Source organism: Oryctolagus cuniculus, chromosome 13 (genome assembly GCF_051225735.1).
Source record: "Oryctolagus cuniculus isolate XC-2025 breed Fujian yellow rabbit chromosome 13, ASM5122573v1, whole genome shotgun sequence".
Lineage (NCBI taxonomy): Eukaryota > Metazoa > Chordata > Mammalia > Lagomorpha > Leporidae > Oryctolagus > Oryctolagus cuniculus.
Window position 1 is genome coordinate 109,726,458 of NC_142879.1, and position 17,205 is coordinate 109,743,662.

The following is a 17,205-nucleotide window of genomic DNA, read 5'->3' on the forward strand; positions in this document are numbered from 1 at the left end:
CTGCATCTATTTAGAGAATCGGATGGTTTTTGGCGTTCAGTTTGTTAATGTGGTTTATCACATTTATTGATTTTCAGATGTTGAACCATCTCTGCATACCAGGGATAAATCCCACTTACTCCAGGTGACTGATCTTTCTGACACATTGGATTTGGTTGGTTAGTATTTTTGTTGAGGATTTTTGCATTTGAGTTCATCAGGGATATGGTCTATAGTTCTCCTTCTTTGTTGTTTTTTTTTTTTTTTTAAGATTTATTTGTTCATTTGAATGGCAGAGTTACAGAGAATCAGAGGCATAGCGAGAGAGGTCTTCCATCAACTGGTTCACTTCTCAAATGGCCTTAAAGGCTGGAACTGGGCTGGTCCGAAGCCAGGAGCTAGGAGCTTCTTCTGGACCTCCCATGTAGGTTCAGGGGCCCAAGCACTTGGGCCATCTTCTGCTGCTATTCCCAGGCCATAGCAGAGAGCTGGGTCAGAAGTGGAGCAGCCAGAACTCACCTGGTGCTCTTATGGGATGCCAGCACTGCAGGTGGTCCCTTTACCCACTACACCACAGCACTGGCCCTCTGTGTCATATCTTTTTCTGGCTTAGGAATTAAGGTGATACAGGCATCCTAGAAGGGGTTTGGGAGGATTCCCTCTCTTTCAGTTGTTTTGAATAGCTTGAGAAAAATTGGAATTATTTCTTCTTTAAATGTCTGGTAGAATTAATCAGTGAAGCCGTTGGGACCTGGGCTTTTCTTTGTTTGGAGGGTCTTTGATACTGATTCAGTCTCCATCTTGGTTATGGGTCTGATTAGGTTTGCTGTGTCTTCATGGCTTAATTTAGGTAGGTTGTATGTGTCTAGGAATCTATTTTTCCTATGTTTCCTGATTTGTTGTGTACAGCTCTTTGTAGTAATTCCTGATGATTCTTTTTATTTCTGTGGTATCTGTTTATTTAAAAAAAAAACAGCTCTTTTCATTGATCTGTATTTTTTTCCTTTCAATTTTGTTTATTCCTTAATTTTAATTATTTCTTTCCTCTTACAAATTTGGGGTTTGGTTTGTTGTTGCTTTTCTAGGTTCTTGAGTTGCATTGACTGCTCATTTATTTGCTGCCTTTCTATTTTTTTGATGTAAGAACTAATTGCTGTAAACTTCCCTATTAACACTGCTTTTGCTGCATGCCATAAGTTTTGATATGAGGTACTGTCATCTTCCTTGGTTTCCAGAAGATTTTGGATTTCTTTTATAACCCACTATTCATTCGGGAGCATGTTGTTCATTCCTATGTTCTGGGGATTCTTGAGTTGTTAGTTTTGTGCTTCAATCCATTGTGATCAGAGAAGGTGCATGGTAGGATTTTCATTTTTTTGTATTTGCTGAGACTTGCTTATGGCCTAGTATGTGGTCTATCTTGGAGAACGTTCTGTGTACTGCTGAGAAGAATGTGTATTCTGTCACTGTGGGGTGAAAAGTTCTGTAGATATCTGTTTGGTCCATTTGGTCCATAGTATTAATTCTGTTGTTTCTTGGTTGACTTTCTCTCTGGTTAATCTATCCATTGATGAAAGTGGGGTGTTGAGGTCCCCAATTACTATTGTATTGGAGCCTATGTCTCCTTTCAGATCTGTTAACAGTTCTTTTTAATAACCAGATGCCCTATGATTGGCTGCATATACATTTATTATAGTCAGATCTTCCTGTTGTATTGATCCCTTAATCATTACATGGTATCCTTCTTTGTCTCCTTTATCAATGTTTGTGTTAAAGTCTATTTTGTCTGATATTAGGATGGCCACACCTGCCGCCTCTTTTTCCCCATTTGCATGCAATATATTTTTCCATCCTTTCATTTTCAGTCTGCATGCATCCTTGTTGGTGAGGTGTGTTTCTTGTAGGCAGCAAATAGATGGATCTTGTTTTTTAACCCATTCAGCCAGTCTGTGTCTTCTAACTGGAGAGTTGAAGCCATTTACATTCAAGGTGACTTATAAGTAACTACTTTGCCCACCATTTTTCCATGAATATTCCTATCATTTACTTTGGATTTATTTTGTACTTTTACTGGGGGATTTTCTGTCTTCCCATTCTTTCATGATGATGGCTTTTTTTCTGTTTTTCTGTGTGTAGCACATCCTTAGCATCTTTTGTAAGGCTGGACATTTGGTGACATGTTCTTTGAATTTATGTTTGTAATGGAAAGTCTTTATTTCACCTTTGTTCATAAATCAGAGCTTTGTATGGTAGAGTACTCTGTTTTTTTTTTTTTAAGATTTGGATACCCATTGTCTTCTGTCTTGTAGGGTTTCTGATAAGAAGTCAGCTAGTCAGCTGTGAGTCTAATTGGAGAGCCTCTGAAAGTAATCTGGCGTTTCTCCCATGCACATTTTGGAATCTTTCCTTAGGCTTTTCTGTGGAAAGTTTGAATGCAATGTGTTGTGAAGATCTTTCCTGGCCATAGCTGTGAGGAGTTCTATATGCTTTCTGTACTTGGACATTCCTTTCTTTCTCCAAATTAGGGAAGTTTTCTGTAATTATTTTCCTAAATAGGCTTTCTATTCTCTTCTCTCTGTCCACTCCTTAGTATCTCATCTATCTCCAGTACTGTTTTTAAGTTTGCCAATTTCTTCTTGTTTTTGGTCTGACTGTAAAATTTCTGGAGATTTGTCTTTTAGCTTGGCTATTATGTCTTCTGCTTCACCAACTCTGTTGTTAAGGCTTTCCACTGTGTTTTTTATTTGATCTATTGACTTCTTCATTTCTAGCATTTCCTTTTCATTTCTCTTTAAAATCTTAAGTTCATGGGAAAATTTTTCATTATCATATGATTTTCTTTTGTTCATGGATTTGCTTCTGAATGCTTTTGAGTAATCCCAGGATTAATTTTTTGAATTTCATTTCAGCATATCCTCAATCTCTTCATTTTCACATGCTAATGTTGAAGTGTTGTTGTGTTCCTTTGGGGGCCTCATAGTGTCTTCCTTATTATTGTTTCTTGAATTTCTGCATTTACTTTTAGACATTTGTAGAAGTTTTCTTTTTCTTTTGATGGCTTTTATCTTTGAGCTATGCCTCTCTGGCTTTGTGGAATGTCTGCACCTTCAGTGAGTACCAAGAGGTGTGTGGAGGCTGTGTCCAGGTTTTGTGCTGGTGCTAAGCGAGTCCTTTAGGCGGCACGTCCCTTCCCTAGGGATGGCTCCCCTTCCCCTCCTGTTGCCAGGTGGGCGTGGCTGGCCTGGTGGAGACATCTCCATTGGTTGCTCTGGAGCTGTTGTGGCTGCCCCTGCCTACTGGGTGGAGGCTGAGCCCAATAATTGCTGAGTGTGCACACATAAGCTAGGGCGGCCGCTACCTGACAGTGTTCAAGAACAGCACCAGCCCTCCCATCACTGGCTGTGGGTTGCTGTTCTAGCAGGGAGAGGGGGAGAGAGACACGCTGCTTCCTGCCCCCTCCCCCACCAGGTGAGCAGTGGCCCCACTGGGCTGGACCAGGGAGGTGCAGTTCTCTGAGCTGTCTCTCTGGCTGTATCCCCAGGGACGCAGGCCTGTGCAGTCCTGTCTCACCTGGTTTGCCAGGGCTGATGCTTCTTCCCCATCCAAGCTGCTGGGTCTTGCACCTTCCTGTGTGTCTGACTTTCCATGCAGGTCTGGCCATTGTTGCTGCTTTTTCAGGGTCTCCCACTGCAGTTGCCCTACCACCTTACCCTGCTTGTGGACTTTCTCCACTTTCTTATATTAATTTCTGCCAGCCTAAATCAGACCGTCCTGTTGCTCTTCTGCCATCTTGGGAATCCCTCCCCCACCAACGCACACTTTATTTTTAATGTGGTGAATTCTGTCGTGTTCCACCAGGTCAAGTAGACGTGGAACATTCAGGCTTTTTCCGAGGTAGCCAAGTGTTGAAATACATCGGCGAGCGCTCTGTGTGACGTCTGCACTGTTTTCCCTGGACAGGTAAATTCCAGCTGTCCCCCACTGTGAACATGTCCCACGACGACAGCGTCATCATCGAAGACGACCGGCTGCCTGTGCTCCCGCCGCAGCTCTCCGACCAGTCCTCGTCCAGCTCCCACGACGACATGGGCTTCGTGACCACAGAGGTGGCCACGTGGGCCAAGGCTGCCATCAGTGATTCAGCCGACTGGTGAGCTGCTCCTCCCGGGGTGGGAAGCTTTGTTTCATCTCGGTGCCGTTCTAGCTCCTGTTTACCAGGAGCCAGCCGGTCGGTGTTGTGTAGTCCTGTCCTGTGGCTGGGTTCTCATGCTCCCCATTTTCGGTCTTCTAATGAAAGGCTGCACCCCGACTCTGCACCCTGCTCCGTTCTTTTCTTCTTTCCCTGGTCACAGGTAGGAATTTTGCCAAAACAACAACACAAATCTTCCCCTGACCCAAACGCCCTACTCACTTTGTTTTCAAGTTTTGCTGTTCGCTGTTGACTTTGGATCACTGCTAATTTGAAGAAATTTTTCCTACTATGTAAAGAAATTCTCAGCAGTCTCTGACTGGGTGGTAGCAGATAACCTTGGGTTCCGGCCGTGGGAGGAAGTACTTTCAGGGTCCCCTTGTGGCACACCCTGACCATGCTGTTTAAAATGCTCCTGTGCTTGCTTCCGACATCTTGACGGGGGCAGACTCCTGCTGCCTTTCTCCCTTTCTCTCCCACACAGAGTGGAGTGCTGGGTGTCCTTGGGCCAGGGTGTGTCTCATGAACATGGGCTACACCTTTCTTTGCTGTGTTGTCATTTTGCACATCAGTAAACCCTTGCTGGGGGTGCCCCCTTAGTGACGCTCACCGTGTCCAGGATTCCATGGCATTCCTTGCTGCCCTTTCGCTGGGGTCTTCTGTGACTACCTTGGGAAAATGATCATTAAAATGTGTGTGTAGTCCTCTCACCACCTCTCGTTTCTGTGACTACAGTCACTGTTCAGTATTAGGTATCTAGGGTGGGGAGTGGTGTTAGTAACTAGGGGTGATCTTAGCGAAGAGAACCACTTTCCAGCCCCCTCCTTTGAGCGCAGAGACAGCCCAGTCAGCTGTGCATTTCTGCACCCATTCTCTTGGATGATCTCACCTGCTTGGAAAGTTCGCCTCCAGTTTTTTAAATTCTCTTTTTGCAAACCCAGGGTTGAAAGAGAGCAGTGCCCTCCAGCCCACGTGCTCCTGGCGTGTCGTGCCGTGAGTTTCTTGGCCGCACATCCAAGGGCTGCTCTACAAAGTAAACACCGGTCTGGGATCCACGGAGGCTGCTGCACTGCCTGCTGCGGCCGCTGTCCGAGACAGTGGGGACCTGGTGCCGGCTGTGTGGGTCTTAGGGAGCCGTCAGCAGGATGAGAATGTGGGTGGAAGTAGTCCTAGGAGCGGGTCCATTTGCGGCCTTATAAAACACGACGCTGGTGAAACTACAGAAACCACTGGTTGTGCTGCTCGTTTGCCCAAAGGGCCCTAGTGGAAAGGTGAGGACCTGTGTGAGCGTGGTGCGGGGAATCTGGCAGTGAACCCGAGAGGCAGAGGGTTGTGCCGACAGGAGCGGCAGCTGTTGGGAATCACAGCGCAGCGTGGCGGCCGTTCACTTGGACAAGATCTCCCTAATCCACCATGAGAATGTTATGAAAACAAAAGAGCAATAAGACAGAATTAGTAACTGGAATTTTAATAATGCTGGGGGTCAGGATATGGTTACATTCTTTTGAAGAGTGTCTGTCAGCCCTGCAGTCTAACTCATTAAATAGCCCTGTGCACTGTTTATTGTGTCTGAAGTTAGTTTAATGGGTTTATTGATAGGGAAGAATTAATTATGTCATGATTTAGGAATATTTACTTATTTTAAGACTTAATAACTCCCAGGCTTGTTGGACGTTTTCAGTGGTGTGTGGCTCCAGCTCCCTGTGCGGTGGTGGGAGGGCAGGTATGTGAGATGGGTGTGCTTCTCGTGTGGGGACTGGTAGCATAGACTTCTCTCTACCCACTGACTGACACAGGAAACCGTAACAGCAATGCTTTTGGTGAGAGATGTGGTTTTCCAGGCAGTGTTCATGGCAGTGATTTTTTTTTTTTTTTTAATATCAACCAACATTTTTGATGGAAACTGGGTCTCACACGCACCTGTGCCTGAGCTTGGTGCCTTCCTGGAGCTCAGGGCTTAAAGTGCTCCACTTGGTGCAACAAGAGTTGATGGAGCGTGTGCAGGACAGATCCACTTCTGAGATACAAAGGGTTACTTTTTATTGGAAATACTCTGTGTAGAGTTTATTTCCACCAACTGGGGTCACCGTTCTCACCACCACCGTTCTCACCACGTGAATTTTCACATCACTTTCAGAACATTTCTTAGCTTGGGTATATGTGTTCTGGAAGTTCTTTTTTGTTTGCTTTTCTGAGGGTTTTTTTTTTTTTTAAGGTTTATTTTATTTATTTGAAAGGCAGAATTACAGAGAGAGGGAGAGATAGAGACATATTCTATCTGCTGGTTCACTCCCCAAACGGCTGCAGTAGCCCGGGCTGGACCAGGCCGAAGCCAGGAGCTTCATCTGGGTTTCCCATGTGGGTGGCATTGACCCAAACCCTTGGGCCATCTTCTGCTGCTTTGCTAGTCACACTAGCAGGGAGCTGGATCGGAAGTGGATCAGCCTGGACAGGATCCAGTGCCCATAAGGGATGCCAGCATCACAGGCGGCATTTTCAACCCACTATGTCACAGCGCCAGCCCCTCTGCAGCCAAGTACTACGCGTCACGTGTGATGGGGCCCCTGGGACTTTATACACTCGCGACCCTGCTTCCTGTTGTAGCAGATGAAACATCACAGACTGACACAGAAGGCAAACAGCGTTTGTTACAGTGTATCATCATGTATGACACAAACAGAAAACACAGGTCATCCTTGGACTGCCTGTGGACACAGCTTCCCTGGTCTAAGCTGAGGAAGTCAAGGTGCTCAGGTGTCAGAGTTCAAGGAAGGGAAGGGGTCACTGTGCCGTGTTGACTTGGCACGCACGTGCCCTTGAAAAATTGTTGCCTGAAATTCTGAGGCCCCTGCGCCTGGCCTGCCTCACCTGAGGGGCCCTGCTCCGTCCGTGGAGGGGAAGATAGAGGAGGCTTGTCCGAGTCCCTGCCGTGGTCCCCAGGGACTGCAGGTTCCCATCCCCGTGGTGGTTACTGGGATCCGTTGAGGTGGTCTGCATTGAGTGATACCTCACTGTGCTTGTGGCCTGTGGTTGGCGGAGCCTTCCACGCTTTGTCCTGGGCTGCTCCCTGGAGCTTCTGAGCTGGGTGAGGTGTTGCGTCTTCATCGCAAGCCTGGGGAGACACCTGTGCTGACATTTCAGATCCTGTCCTGGGCACCCTCCTTTTCCTAACTCCTGGCTTAGGTGCCCAGAGCCAGCGACCGTTCACAGACAGATGGTTGCTGTGGGGTTTCAGCCTCCAGCTCTGTCCTTTCACATGCATGCGTGGTGATCCTCAGTAGGCTGTGGAGGGCTGTTCCCATCAGACACGTGGGAGGCTGGGGTCAGTTCCAAGGGGTTGGTCAGCTGTGCCGTGGCCTCCTCACGCTTGGCCACACAGGTGAGGCCATTGTCGCAGTAAGCATAGTGCCCGCAGCCCTGCTGGTGCTTCTTAACTCTGTCTCAGATTCTTACAAATAGAGATTCCATGCTGTCTGCAGCCACTTTCCCTGGAGAGCTGTGCAGAGCGTACCCTGCCACCAGCCAGCGCCCATATGCTTCCTGTCACCCGAGCTTGAGCCGCTGTGGTGCTGTCGCCCCATCAAATGTCGCCTACACTTAGTCACACCTCCCCCGGCTCCCTCTCATCTGTGCATCCTCGGCGTCTGTCTCAGCTTCTGCTTTCTTGTTTTCTTAGGAATTCATGGGGTGCAGGGCTTGTTTCTTACTCATTTGTTTTGACCTGGGTGCCCAGCCCAGCACCTTTGTTCTCGGGAAGCTTTGGTGAATTTATTTCTTCTTCTTTGACTAAATGTTAGACAAACTTCAGCCTCATGCAGCACCGTGCTGCTGGATGGTTTGTAATTTTTTTTTTCTTAAACATAAGATAAAGACAATATGAGGACTAGAATTTATCCTTGTTGAACTCGTAGAATAGACTTCTCTCTACCCGCTAATTGACACAGGAAACCTTAACAGCAACACTTTCAGTGAGAGATGTGGTTTTCCAGGCAGTGTTCATGGCAACGATTTTTTTTTTTTTTTAATCTCAACCAACGTTTTTGATGGAAACTGAGCTTGGTGCCTTCCTGGAGCTCAGGGTCTAAAGTGCTCCACTTGGTGCAACAAGAGTTGATGGAGCGTGTGCAGGACAGATCCTGTTGAGTCGACACTCGTTCCCAGGATGTGTATACAATATATCATGTTTCATAGAATATTCTCCTAAATATTCTGCTCACCCAAGGTCTGGGCAATATCAGGCTCCTTTCATATCATCACCTAGAAATGCTGATGTGTTGCTAAACAGAATTCAAGAGAAGAAAGTAGAGAGAGGAAGTCCAGGTGGAGCAAGGGTGGCTCCAGTGAGCAGTTAGTCCTGTGCTTTGCCTTCACTTTCTGTTCAGCTACTGTCTTTGTGAAGTGTCTTTGAGGAGCACACACGTGTGTGCACACATGACCCAGGTATGTGAGGGCATTCTAGATGGCCATCTTCTGTTTTCAGTTAATGTTTTTATGTTTCTCTTTGTCTTCACACCAGCTCTCTGAGTCCAGATGTTGATCCAGTTCTTGCTTTTCAACGAGAAGGATTTGGACGCCAGAGTATGTCAGAAAAACGCACAAAGCAATTTTCAGATGCCAGTCAATTGGATTTCGTTAAAACGCGAAAATCAAAAAGCATGGATTTAGGTAGTGAGTACAATCTCCATGAATCTTTATCTAAATTAGATTTAGATGCTTTCAGGATAAAATTGTGGTTCCCAACACATGTCTGTTTACTCTGAGCAATAGAGAAAATAAATGTGAAATATGGCAATTTGGCGAAAATTAGTTTTCCTCTGAGTTTGAGATAACCGTACTACTCCTAAGTGGCGTGTTTACATATGCAGTATGTTAACACGCAATATGTTAATATGTATGTTTTCTTGTGAGAAACGAAACAAACACATGTGTATATTATGCTATATTCATGTATCTTTATTTTAAAAACATGTTTTAACACTTCAGCAACTTAAAACCAATTTCATTGAAATTGTATTTGGTTGGTTGTGGGATATTTTGAAAAAAATATTGGAGAGAAACCATTATCTCAATCCATGTCTGGAATTTGGTTACCATATGATAATCTTCTTTTCATTGCTATTCTTAAGGTTTATTTAATAGTAAAAAAAGACTGTTGCTTTAATAATTATGCATTTAATCACAGTAATAATTTGACAATATTTTCTGTAGGGGAAATTAGGTCAGTAGGTGTTCGATTGAACACCAGTCCGGTGGCCTGTGTGTATATACAAATCCACCAAAAAATAAAACGATTATATCTATAAGTCAATGATTTTAAAAGCCCTTGTTGATCACCTGTAACTTACGCCTTTCTCTGGTGGCTGTTTGTACTTCAAGACTAAAAGCATTAATTAATTTATCGTATGCATAAAGGAAAAATCGGGCGATGCCTTGCCTTGGCTAATTCCAACATGCTAACCCAGAAATAACACACGTGTCTGAGAGGAGATGACTGCGTGTGCATGGAGACACTGCTTTCTGCCCCTCTCCTGGTTTTGATGAGGAATGTTGGCTTGATTTTGCGTGTTATCTGCATGAAGTGTTACCTAAGAATTGTCACCTAACTGACACAATCTGGGAATGGTTGCAGCATGTTGAGCTTCGGGGACTAACTGGGCTAACCATTCTACATTTACCTTTTAACAGTAGCTGACGAGACTAAACTCAATACAGTGGATGACCAGACATCAGGTAAGAACGGACAGCTAGGCTGTTGCCATAGAAACCATGGTCCAAGGAGCTTATCCCAATTACAGGGCTGCCAATCACAGTGCGTGTCAACATAAATCCTCCAGTCCTGCCGGGATGTTTTCACTGTGGGAAATCAAATTGTGTAAAAGAGGAAAAAATTTTCCATTGGGAGAAATTTATCATTGATGTAAAAATAATTTAGTGGCTTCAGAACACCAAAGAACCACCCAGGTTTTCTTAATTATGTTTGTGTAGGAATGTTTTGTCACAGTTTAAACAAGAATCAGAGTCCTGGAAACTGGATGTCTTAAGTATCTATATGACATCCAGGTTGACCTTCAGAAAGCGATTCTCGGAGTGGAGATTTTGATTTGAGAGCTGACAGTGGATAGAGACAGCCCCCCTCCTTCTCCCACAGTTTAGTGTCTAGTGTCACCCTTAGTCACTCAGAAAACCCCCTATGTATTTCAGATGCAGGAATTGGTTATAAATGACGGGGCAGTGGGAGTGACTGCCGAATGCCTGTGGCTCCATGTCTGCCCTTTGTGAGCTTGTCCTATCCTTATCCATGTGGAATTGGGTTTTCCAAGATGGTAGAATTTGCTTTTCAGTTATTGTCTAAAAATAATGAGTGGAAAGTCTTTCAGTATAATACAAGGAGCTGTATGCACTTGAGCCTTCATGATTTATTATTTTATTTTTGGGATCGTATTTTAATTATGCTCGCCTGGGTGAGTGCCCTCATGCTACTTACTCCTAATGAGCTTCCAGTCACCTTTTAGACCTGCAGTCATAATCAGGTTTAGCCTGCATGAAAAATGAACACCCCAGGTATGAAAGTGGGGCTTACTGCAGACGTGGTTGGAGTTATCATGTTCTGTAGAGTCAAAGATAGATTATCAAAGTCACAGCCAGTGAATCATAAGATTAACTATGTTGGCAACGCAATTAAGTGTGGCCTCAGCCTTTGCTAATTGGTTCTTTCTCTTATCGAACTTAAAAATGCATTGAAATTCTAACAAAGGTTAAAGAACAACATGGTTTGATAGCTCATATATGTAAAATAATAATTTCTGGGGTTTTTGTTAGTTGGTATTTCCTACCCAAGTTAATATTGCTATAAACCAAATTGAACTGTTTAAGTTAAAAATGCATAACTTTGTGTGCTAGGCCAGTTAGGTGAAATAAGGAGAATATTTGATTTAACCAAACTCTGAGCTACTACAAGGAAAAGCGTAATTTCTTGAGATTATTGTGAGAATAACAGTGATATCCAGATTTTAAACTAAAAGCCTGTAGTTTTTTAGAAATTTTTTCATGAAAATCTAATCCAACTGATATTTTTATGTTTGAGATATTAAATAAAGAGTTATTTTGTTTCTGCACTGTGGATAATCTCTCCCACCAAACCAAACTGGGACAAAAAATGATGACATAGACTCCAGAGTGCTTTTGGACCTGCTGAGTTTAAATCTGCATGAAAAAAATATCTAAACTGGATCCTCCGCCACTCAGCATTAGACACTGAAGAGATTGTCCCATGTTTTCCTGTCTTTGAATTTCCAAGACCATCATGTCTTTGCCGTTTATTCTCAAGGGTTTGGGGGAGAGTCATGTGCATTTCAGCACAGGTGATCTGTGTGGCCCATGAGCCTTTCTCGCTAGAGTGGAGTCCATCTCCCGAGCCCCTGGTGGAAGACATTGTCCATTTCCCTTCTCTCTGCCTGCTCGCCTGCCCATCCTGGCTGCCTTCCTGTCTTCCTCCCTCCTGTCTCCCTCTCATCTGTCAAATACTTGGCTCAAATACTTGGATTCCTGCCACCCACATGGAAGACCTGAATTAAGTTCTCAGCTCCTGGCTTTGGTCTGAACCAGCCCTTTCTGTAGCAGACATTTGGGAAGTGAACCAGCAGATGGGAGATCTCTCTCTCTCTCTCTCTCTCTCTCTCTCTCTCTCTGCCTTTCAAATCAAATGAACGTAAATAAACTAACCTTAGTGAGTTTTGCGGACAGATACGCACTTCCTTGTGTGACACTCGCGTTGTGGATCGCACGTCTGCATTTTGTGTCTGTGAAGGGCCTTAGGTCTCGTGGGCTGCTGGTCTCTGTTGCAGCTCCCTGCCTCCAATGCTGTAGCGTGGAATCAGCATTGTGAAATACGGGAATGAATGGGCGTGGCTGTGTTCCAGCACAGTCTGCAGACAGGGCCCGCAGGCTGCAGATCCTTGTAGATCCATAAGTGACAGATGCCAACCGTTTGTGCAACTTGTCATGAAGATCTTGATGTAATTGTATGGAGAGTGGTTGATGGACTTCTCGTAAGCCCAGCACCCACCACCAGCAGCGATCGGCATTTTGCCCAGATGTTTTATGGTGATGTCATGGATTTAGGGGAAAGACAGGAGAGGTCAGCTCTGTATTTCATGTCACAGCTTTTACTGCTCGTTGAGTACGGCTTCATCCCTGCTTTTCTGATCAGATTTGCCTGTGTGTATGCTGAGGAGCACTTCTGAAATTAATTATTAACATGCTCATAAATCTCAGCTCACTCCATACAGAAGAGCTTAACAACTTTTATAATAATCTTTATTGTGATTGGGAAATCTTTACTGGAGATAAGACACATACATGTACACTGAACACGCTTATCGACACACACACACATGTACAAACATGCACACATGTACTCAGGTACACTTGTGTCCTTCATGGATGCAAAGAAGCTCTAACTATCTGCCTCATGCATGTTTATGGAACTCAGATGCAGCTGGTAAACTTTGAAAATTCAGAGCGTAACTTATCCAGGATGAGATCTCAGTGCTAAATCTAGGAAGTATGGGGTGAAAATCCCTGCCTAGGGAGGATATTTTCCCGTTGTGTTTGATTCCTGATTTTTTTATTTAGTTCTTTGCAACAAAATCTATTTTCTTAACTTCTATGAAGAATTTTGAAAATGAGCTTTTCAAGTGTTACAGTGCTATCAAGAGAAAAAATTCGATTTATTTCCTTGAAAGTAGTATTTCATGTGTAGTTTTATCCAAAAAATGAAATATGTACAAACCCTTATATGAAGAAAACTACATCATCTTTGTCTTCCCAGTATAATAATTCATGAAGTGCCATTTCTTCACTAGAATCATTTATCTGCCCCTGTTACTTTATTTCTTCTAAAATTTTAACTCATTTATTTGACCGGGAGTGGTGGGATGTGTGTCGGGTGATCTGCCATCTGATGGTTCATTCCCCAAATATTTGCAGACTCAATCCAGAGCTCATGGAAACAATCCTGCTGCTTCCCCAGGTCTGCATTGGCAGGAAGCTGGAGTTGGCAGTGGAGGCAGGACTCGAACCCGGGCACTGCAGTTGGGACATGAGAGCCTTACCCAGTTTCTTACTGGCTGTGCTAAACCACCACCCTCTCTGTATTATACCTTTTTATCATATCTATGCTTATTAAAGCTGCTACCCCATTGTGAAAATTAGACGAAAGATGTTATGTAAATGAATCCCAAGAAGATAAGTCTTGTTTTGACGCTCATGATTTAATTTTCCTTCTGTTTTATACTCTGAGCTATGGAAAGCCCATGTCACAACGATTTGTCTTGTAGCTAATAACATGACAAGGCTACTCCTTAATTATTGATCAACATATGGGCTGATGACCCCATGTAGAGATGAACTATTTAGTCCGTGTTTTCATCTGTCTTTTTAACAGCATAAGGGAAGACCCACCGTTAGAACCGGAGTTGCCCAGGTGCTGGTGCAGAGCTGGTGTTCCAGTCACCGAGAGGCCAAATTAGCCTCCCCGAGTGCCAATTTGGGCGCTGATGGATGAGGCTGTCGCACTGGGTTAAAGAAATCAGCTTTGATTGCCTTCAAAGCTTGGTTCTGTTGGTATTATTATCTCAGGCCTTTCTGCCCCAGGTCGGCAAGAATGAGAGCTTGGTTTTTAATTTCCTGAATCCCCTTGCATTCCTTGGCAGTTGCTAAGTCTTCTTCCTTCTGTCTGTCACCTGTTCTGCAAACAGGCCTTCTTCCCATGCCTGGAGCTGTAAGAACTCAGATCTGTTCTTTGGTCTCCTCTCCTTGTGTGTGAGAGAGTTTAGGTTTGTGCCTGGGGCCGGATGCCCTGATTGTCTTGGTGACAGGACCCCAACCCGTGCTCCCTCACTTAGGCAGGCAGGGGTGCGGATCCGCTGCATCCTCAGGGAGGGCCTCACCTCTGCTGCTGGTGCAGACCGTCCTCAGCTGCCCAGAATGCTCTCCATGAAGTGAACAAGCTCAGCTCTCGAGTGCATGTCTGTCTGGTCTTTCTCACCATTTTTTTTTTTTTTTTCACAGATGACTTTCTGTCTTTTTCTGATTCTTTGAGGTTATTCATAAGATTTGGAGCAAAATTCTGTTAGGACAGAAGTAGAAACTAATGACCGAGAGTGCTTCCTAGTAGTACAAACAGAGAAGACAGATAAAATCTGTGGGAAAAATTAAATAACTTCAGGTCAGACTTCTCTGATGTGAACCTCTGAATGCCACAGTGCTCCTAATCTGAAGTGTTTCCAGTGCCAGCACGTTCTAAAGTTTCCAATTTTGAAGCCTTTTATGGTTTGGATTTTTGGGGTTAGGGATGCTCAGCCTGTAGAGTAATCATTGCAAAATTTTAAAAAACGCAGAGGCCCGACCTGCTTCTGGTCCCAAGCACTTTGGATACAGGGTACTCGGCTGCTGTGACTCAGTATAGCCATTAGCTCTTTACCGTCCATGTCCAGAATTCGTCCCTGAGTGAATTGTTGATGTCCCCAGCGTTCTCCCCGTATATAGACGCCTGGATGTGCGGGCTTCACGAAACCTGGCATACACTGACGCTCTTTCCTATTGACCTTCAAGGCTCCCCCAGCAGAGACGTGGGGCCCTCCCTGGGCCTGAAGAAGTCCAGCTCCCTGGAGAGCCTGCAGACGGCCGTGGCCGAGGCGACCCTCAATGGGGACATTCCTTTCCACCGCCCCCGGCCGCGCATCATCCGAGGAAGGGGCTGCAACGAGAGCTTCCGGGCGGCCATCGACAAATCCTATGACAAGCCCGTGGCCGACGACGATGATGAAGGCATGGAGACCTGTAAGTCTTTGAGGGTCAGGAGAAGAACACTGAGACTGCGGTCAGGGAGTAGCCATTCTTCAGGTGTGCGCCACGGAACCCTGGGGGCTTCCTAAGAGCCCGCTCCCTCCCCACCCCGCAGCGGGATGGGTGATGTCTTAGCAGTTTGCGTAGTGATGAGAAGACGTGGTTTGCCCTTTTGTTCTCTCTCAAGTGTAAGTGAGGTTCTCTGGGGGCCGTGGGTCCTTAGGCTGGGTGCAGATAGCAGAAGAGCATCTGTGACTGGGAGAGGCGTGCAGCTGTGCCTTCCTTCTCCCTAACTGCTTCAGGAAGTGTGGTTGTTTTCAGTACAATGTCTGTTCCCATGGAATTATTTTGTTGTTCTAAAGCAGTTGATGTCTTTAGTCCTCTCAGTTTTAATTCGGTGCACATGGATACATTGGAGCTACATTCAGAAGACTTAGGTGTAGCCCTTTATAGTCTACGAGGTACAGTGTTATGAGGCCGACGTGTTTGCTGTGTAGTGTCTGTTCCGTGGAGTCTCCCCGAGTGTGTGTGATGGCCTGTGGGGCGGGTGTTGTGGCACCTGCATCCCATTTTTCAGAGCGCTCTGCCTCTGCTTCTGATGCAGCTTCCTGCGTGTGTTCATTCTGTAAAGCAGCAGTGATGGCTCACGTTCCTGGCCCTCGTGCGGGAGACCTTGATGAGATTCCTGGCCTTGGCCTGGCCTAGCTCTGTTGCTGCCATTTGCGGAGTGAACTAGTGGATAGAAGATTTCTCATTCTGCTTTCCAAGTAAATAATAAAAATAAATGAGCTTTAAAAAATCCATGATCTTAAAAAGATTATCATTTTATGCTTAGGGTTTAGTGTTGCCTTCCCTGCATGGAAGTAGCAATATATATTTCCGTATGTGTTCATGTATTTCTGATTTGCCAAGTATTTTCAGCCAAGATTATTCCAAGTCAGAGGTTAATATGGATGAGCAGTATGTTTCCCATGGTGTGTTGAGGGAAAAAAGCAACATTTATAAATGTGTGCAAGTGTGTGCTTCAGAGGGTTATGTTTATATTCAACATTTGTGGTACAGAAATAACCATTCTATTTAAAAATTCTGGAAGAACTCTACTGATGTACTTATTTAGAGAAGACTTTAGATTTAGAAGTCCCCAAAGTCTATAAAAATGATCAATTACTTGATGTTTACAACTAGTAGTTTACAGTATTGCGTTTTATTTTCAAACATGAGTATAAGTTGGCGATACTATAGCTAGCCCAAAGACAAAAGCAAAAAGCAGAATTAGTACTTTAAAAAATTTCTTCATTTTTATTTCCTTTGAGAGAGCAGGAATCTGAGAGATACAGACATTCAGAGACCTTCCATCGGCTGGGTCACTCTCCAAATGACTGCAACAGCCAGGGTTGGGCCAGGCCAAATCCAGGAGGCCAGAGCTCCACCCAGGTCTCCTACATGGTACAGGGACCCAGGTACTTGAGTTATCACCTGTTACCTCCCTGAGTGCAGTAGCAGGAAGCTGGAATCAGAAATAGAGCCAGGATTCAGTCCAGGTGCTCCCATTGGGATGCAGGGGTGGAGTCAGGCCTCGATCTGGGCACTCCCGTTGGGATGCAGGGGTGGAGTCAGGCCTTGATCTGGGCACTCCCATTGGGGTGCAGGGGTGGAGTCAGGCCTCGATCTGGGCACTCCCATTGGGGTGCGGGCGTAGAGTCAGGCCTCAATCTGGGCACTCCCATTGGGATGCAGGGGTGCAGCCAAACTCCTGCCTCAGAGAGTAGAAATAATTTACGTCGATTATACATGGTTTGTGATTTAACACTTAGCAAAGCCACTTCTGTTACACATAGCTAGGGCAGGCTGGTGAGCGAGAGAGCTTTAGATGAAAAATAGTGCACTCGGGAGGTTTGAAGCAGAGTGATGGGATTTCTGCCCGCATGCCAGGGACGACGGGCTTTGTGTGGTGACATGATTTGCGGAGCAGAACTGGGGGCGGGCGTGACTGTGCTTCTGCCCCCTCCCCTGCTTCTCTGCCTAAACCTGGTGCTCCCAGGCCCACGCAGCCGCTTCTCGCCAGATCACAGTGCCTGTGTGATGCCCAGCCTGGGCTCCGAGAGCCTGCGTCGTGGGAGTGCTCGGCTGTGCCAAGTCCTCTCCCGCTGTGACCCTCTTTCCTCACCGTCCTGACCACCATTCCTAGA

General features: G+C 45.3%; 1 protein-coding gene across 26 annotated transcripts in view; it reads left to right on the forward strand.

Moving 5' to 3' along the window:
- PARD3 (par-3 family cell polarity regulator) overlaps positions 1 to 17,205 on the forward strand; it is a 514,965-nt gene that overhangs the window by 311,528 nt on the left and 186,232 nt on the right. For 11 of the 26 annotated variants that reach the window (XM_070056191.2, XM_070056180.2, XM_089312495.1 and 8 more), the window contains 4 exons: positions 3,940 to 4,129; positions 8,685 to 8,836; positions 9,854 to 9,898; positions 14,783 to 15,010. In XM_070056191.2, coding sequence (XP_069912292.2) covers positions 3,940 to 4,129; positions 8,685 to 8,836; positions 9,854 to 9,898; positions 14,783 to 15,010 — 615 coding nt within the window. The remainder of the gene's footprint in view (positions 1 to 3,939; positions 4,130 to 8,684; positions 8,837 to 9,853; positions 9,899 to 14,782; positions 15,011 to 17,205) is intronic. The other 15 variants (XM_089312481.1, XM_089312486.1, XM_089312479.1 and 12 more) reach the window with 4 other exon arrangements.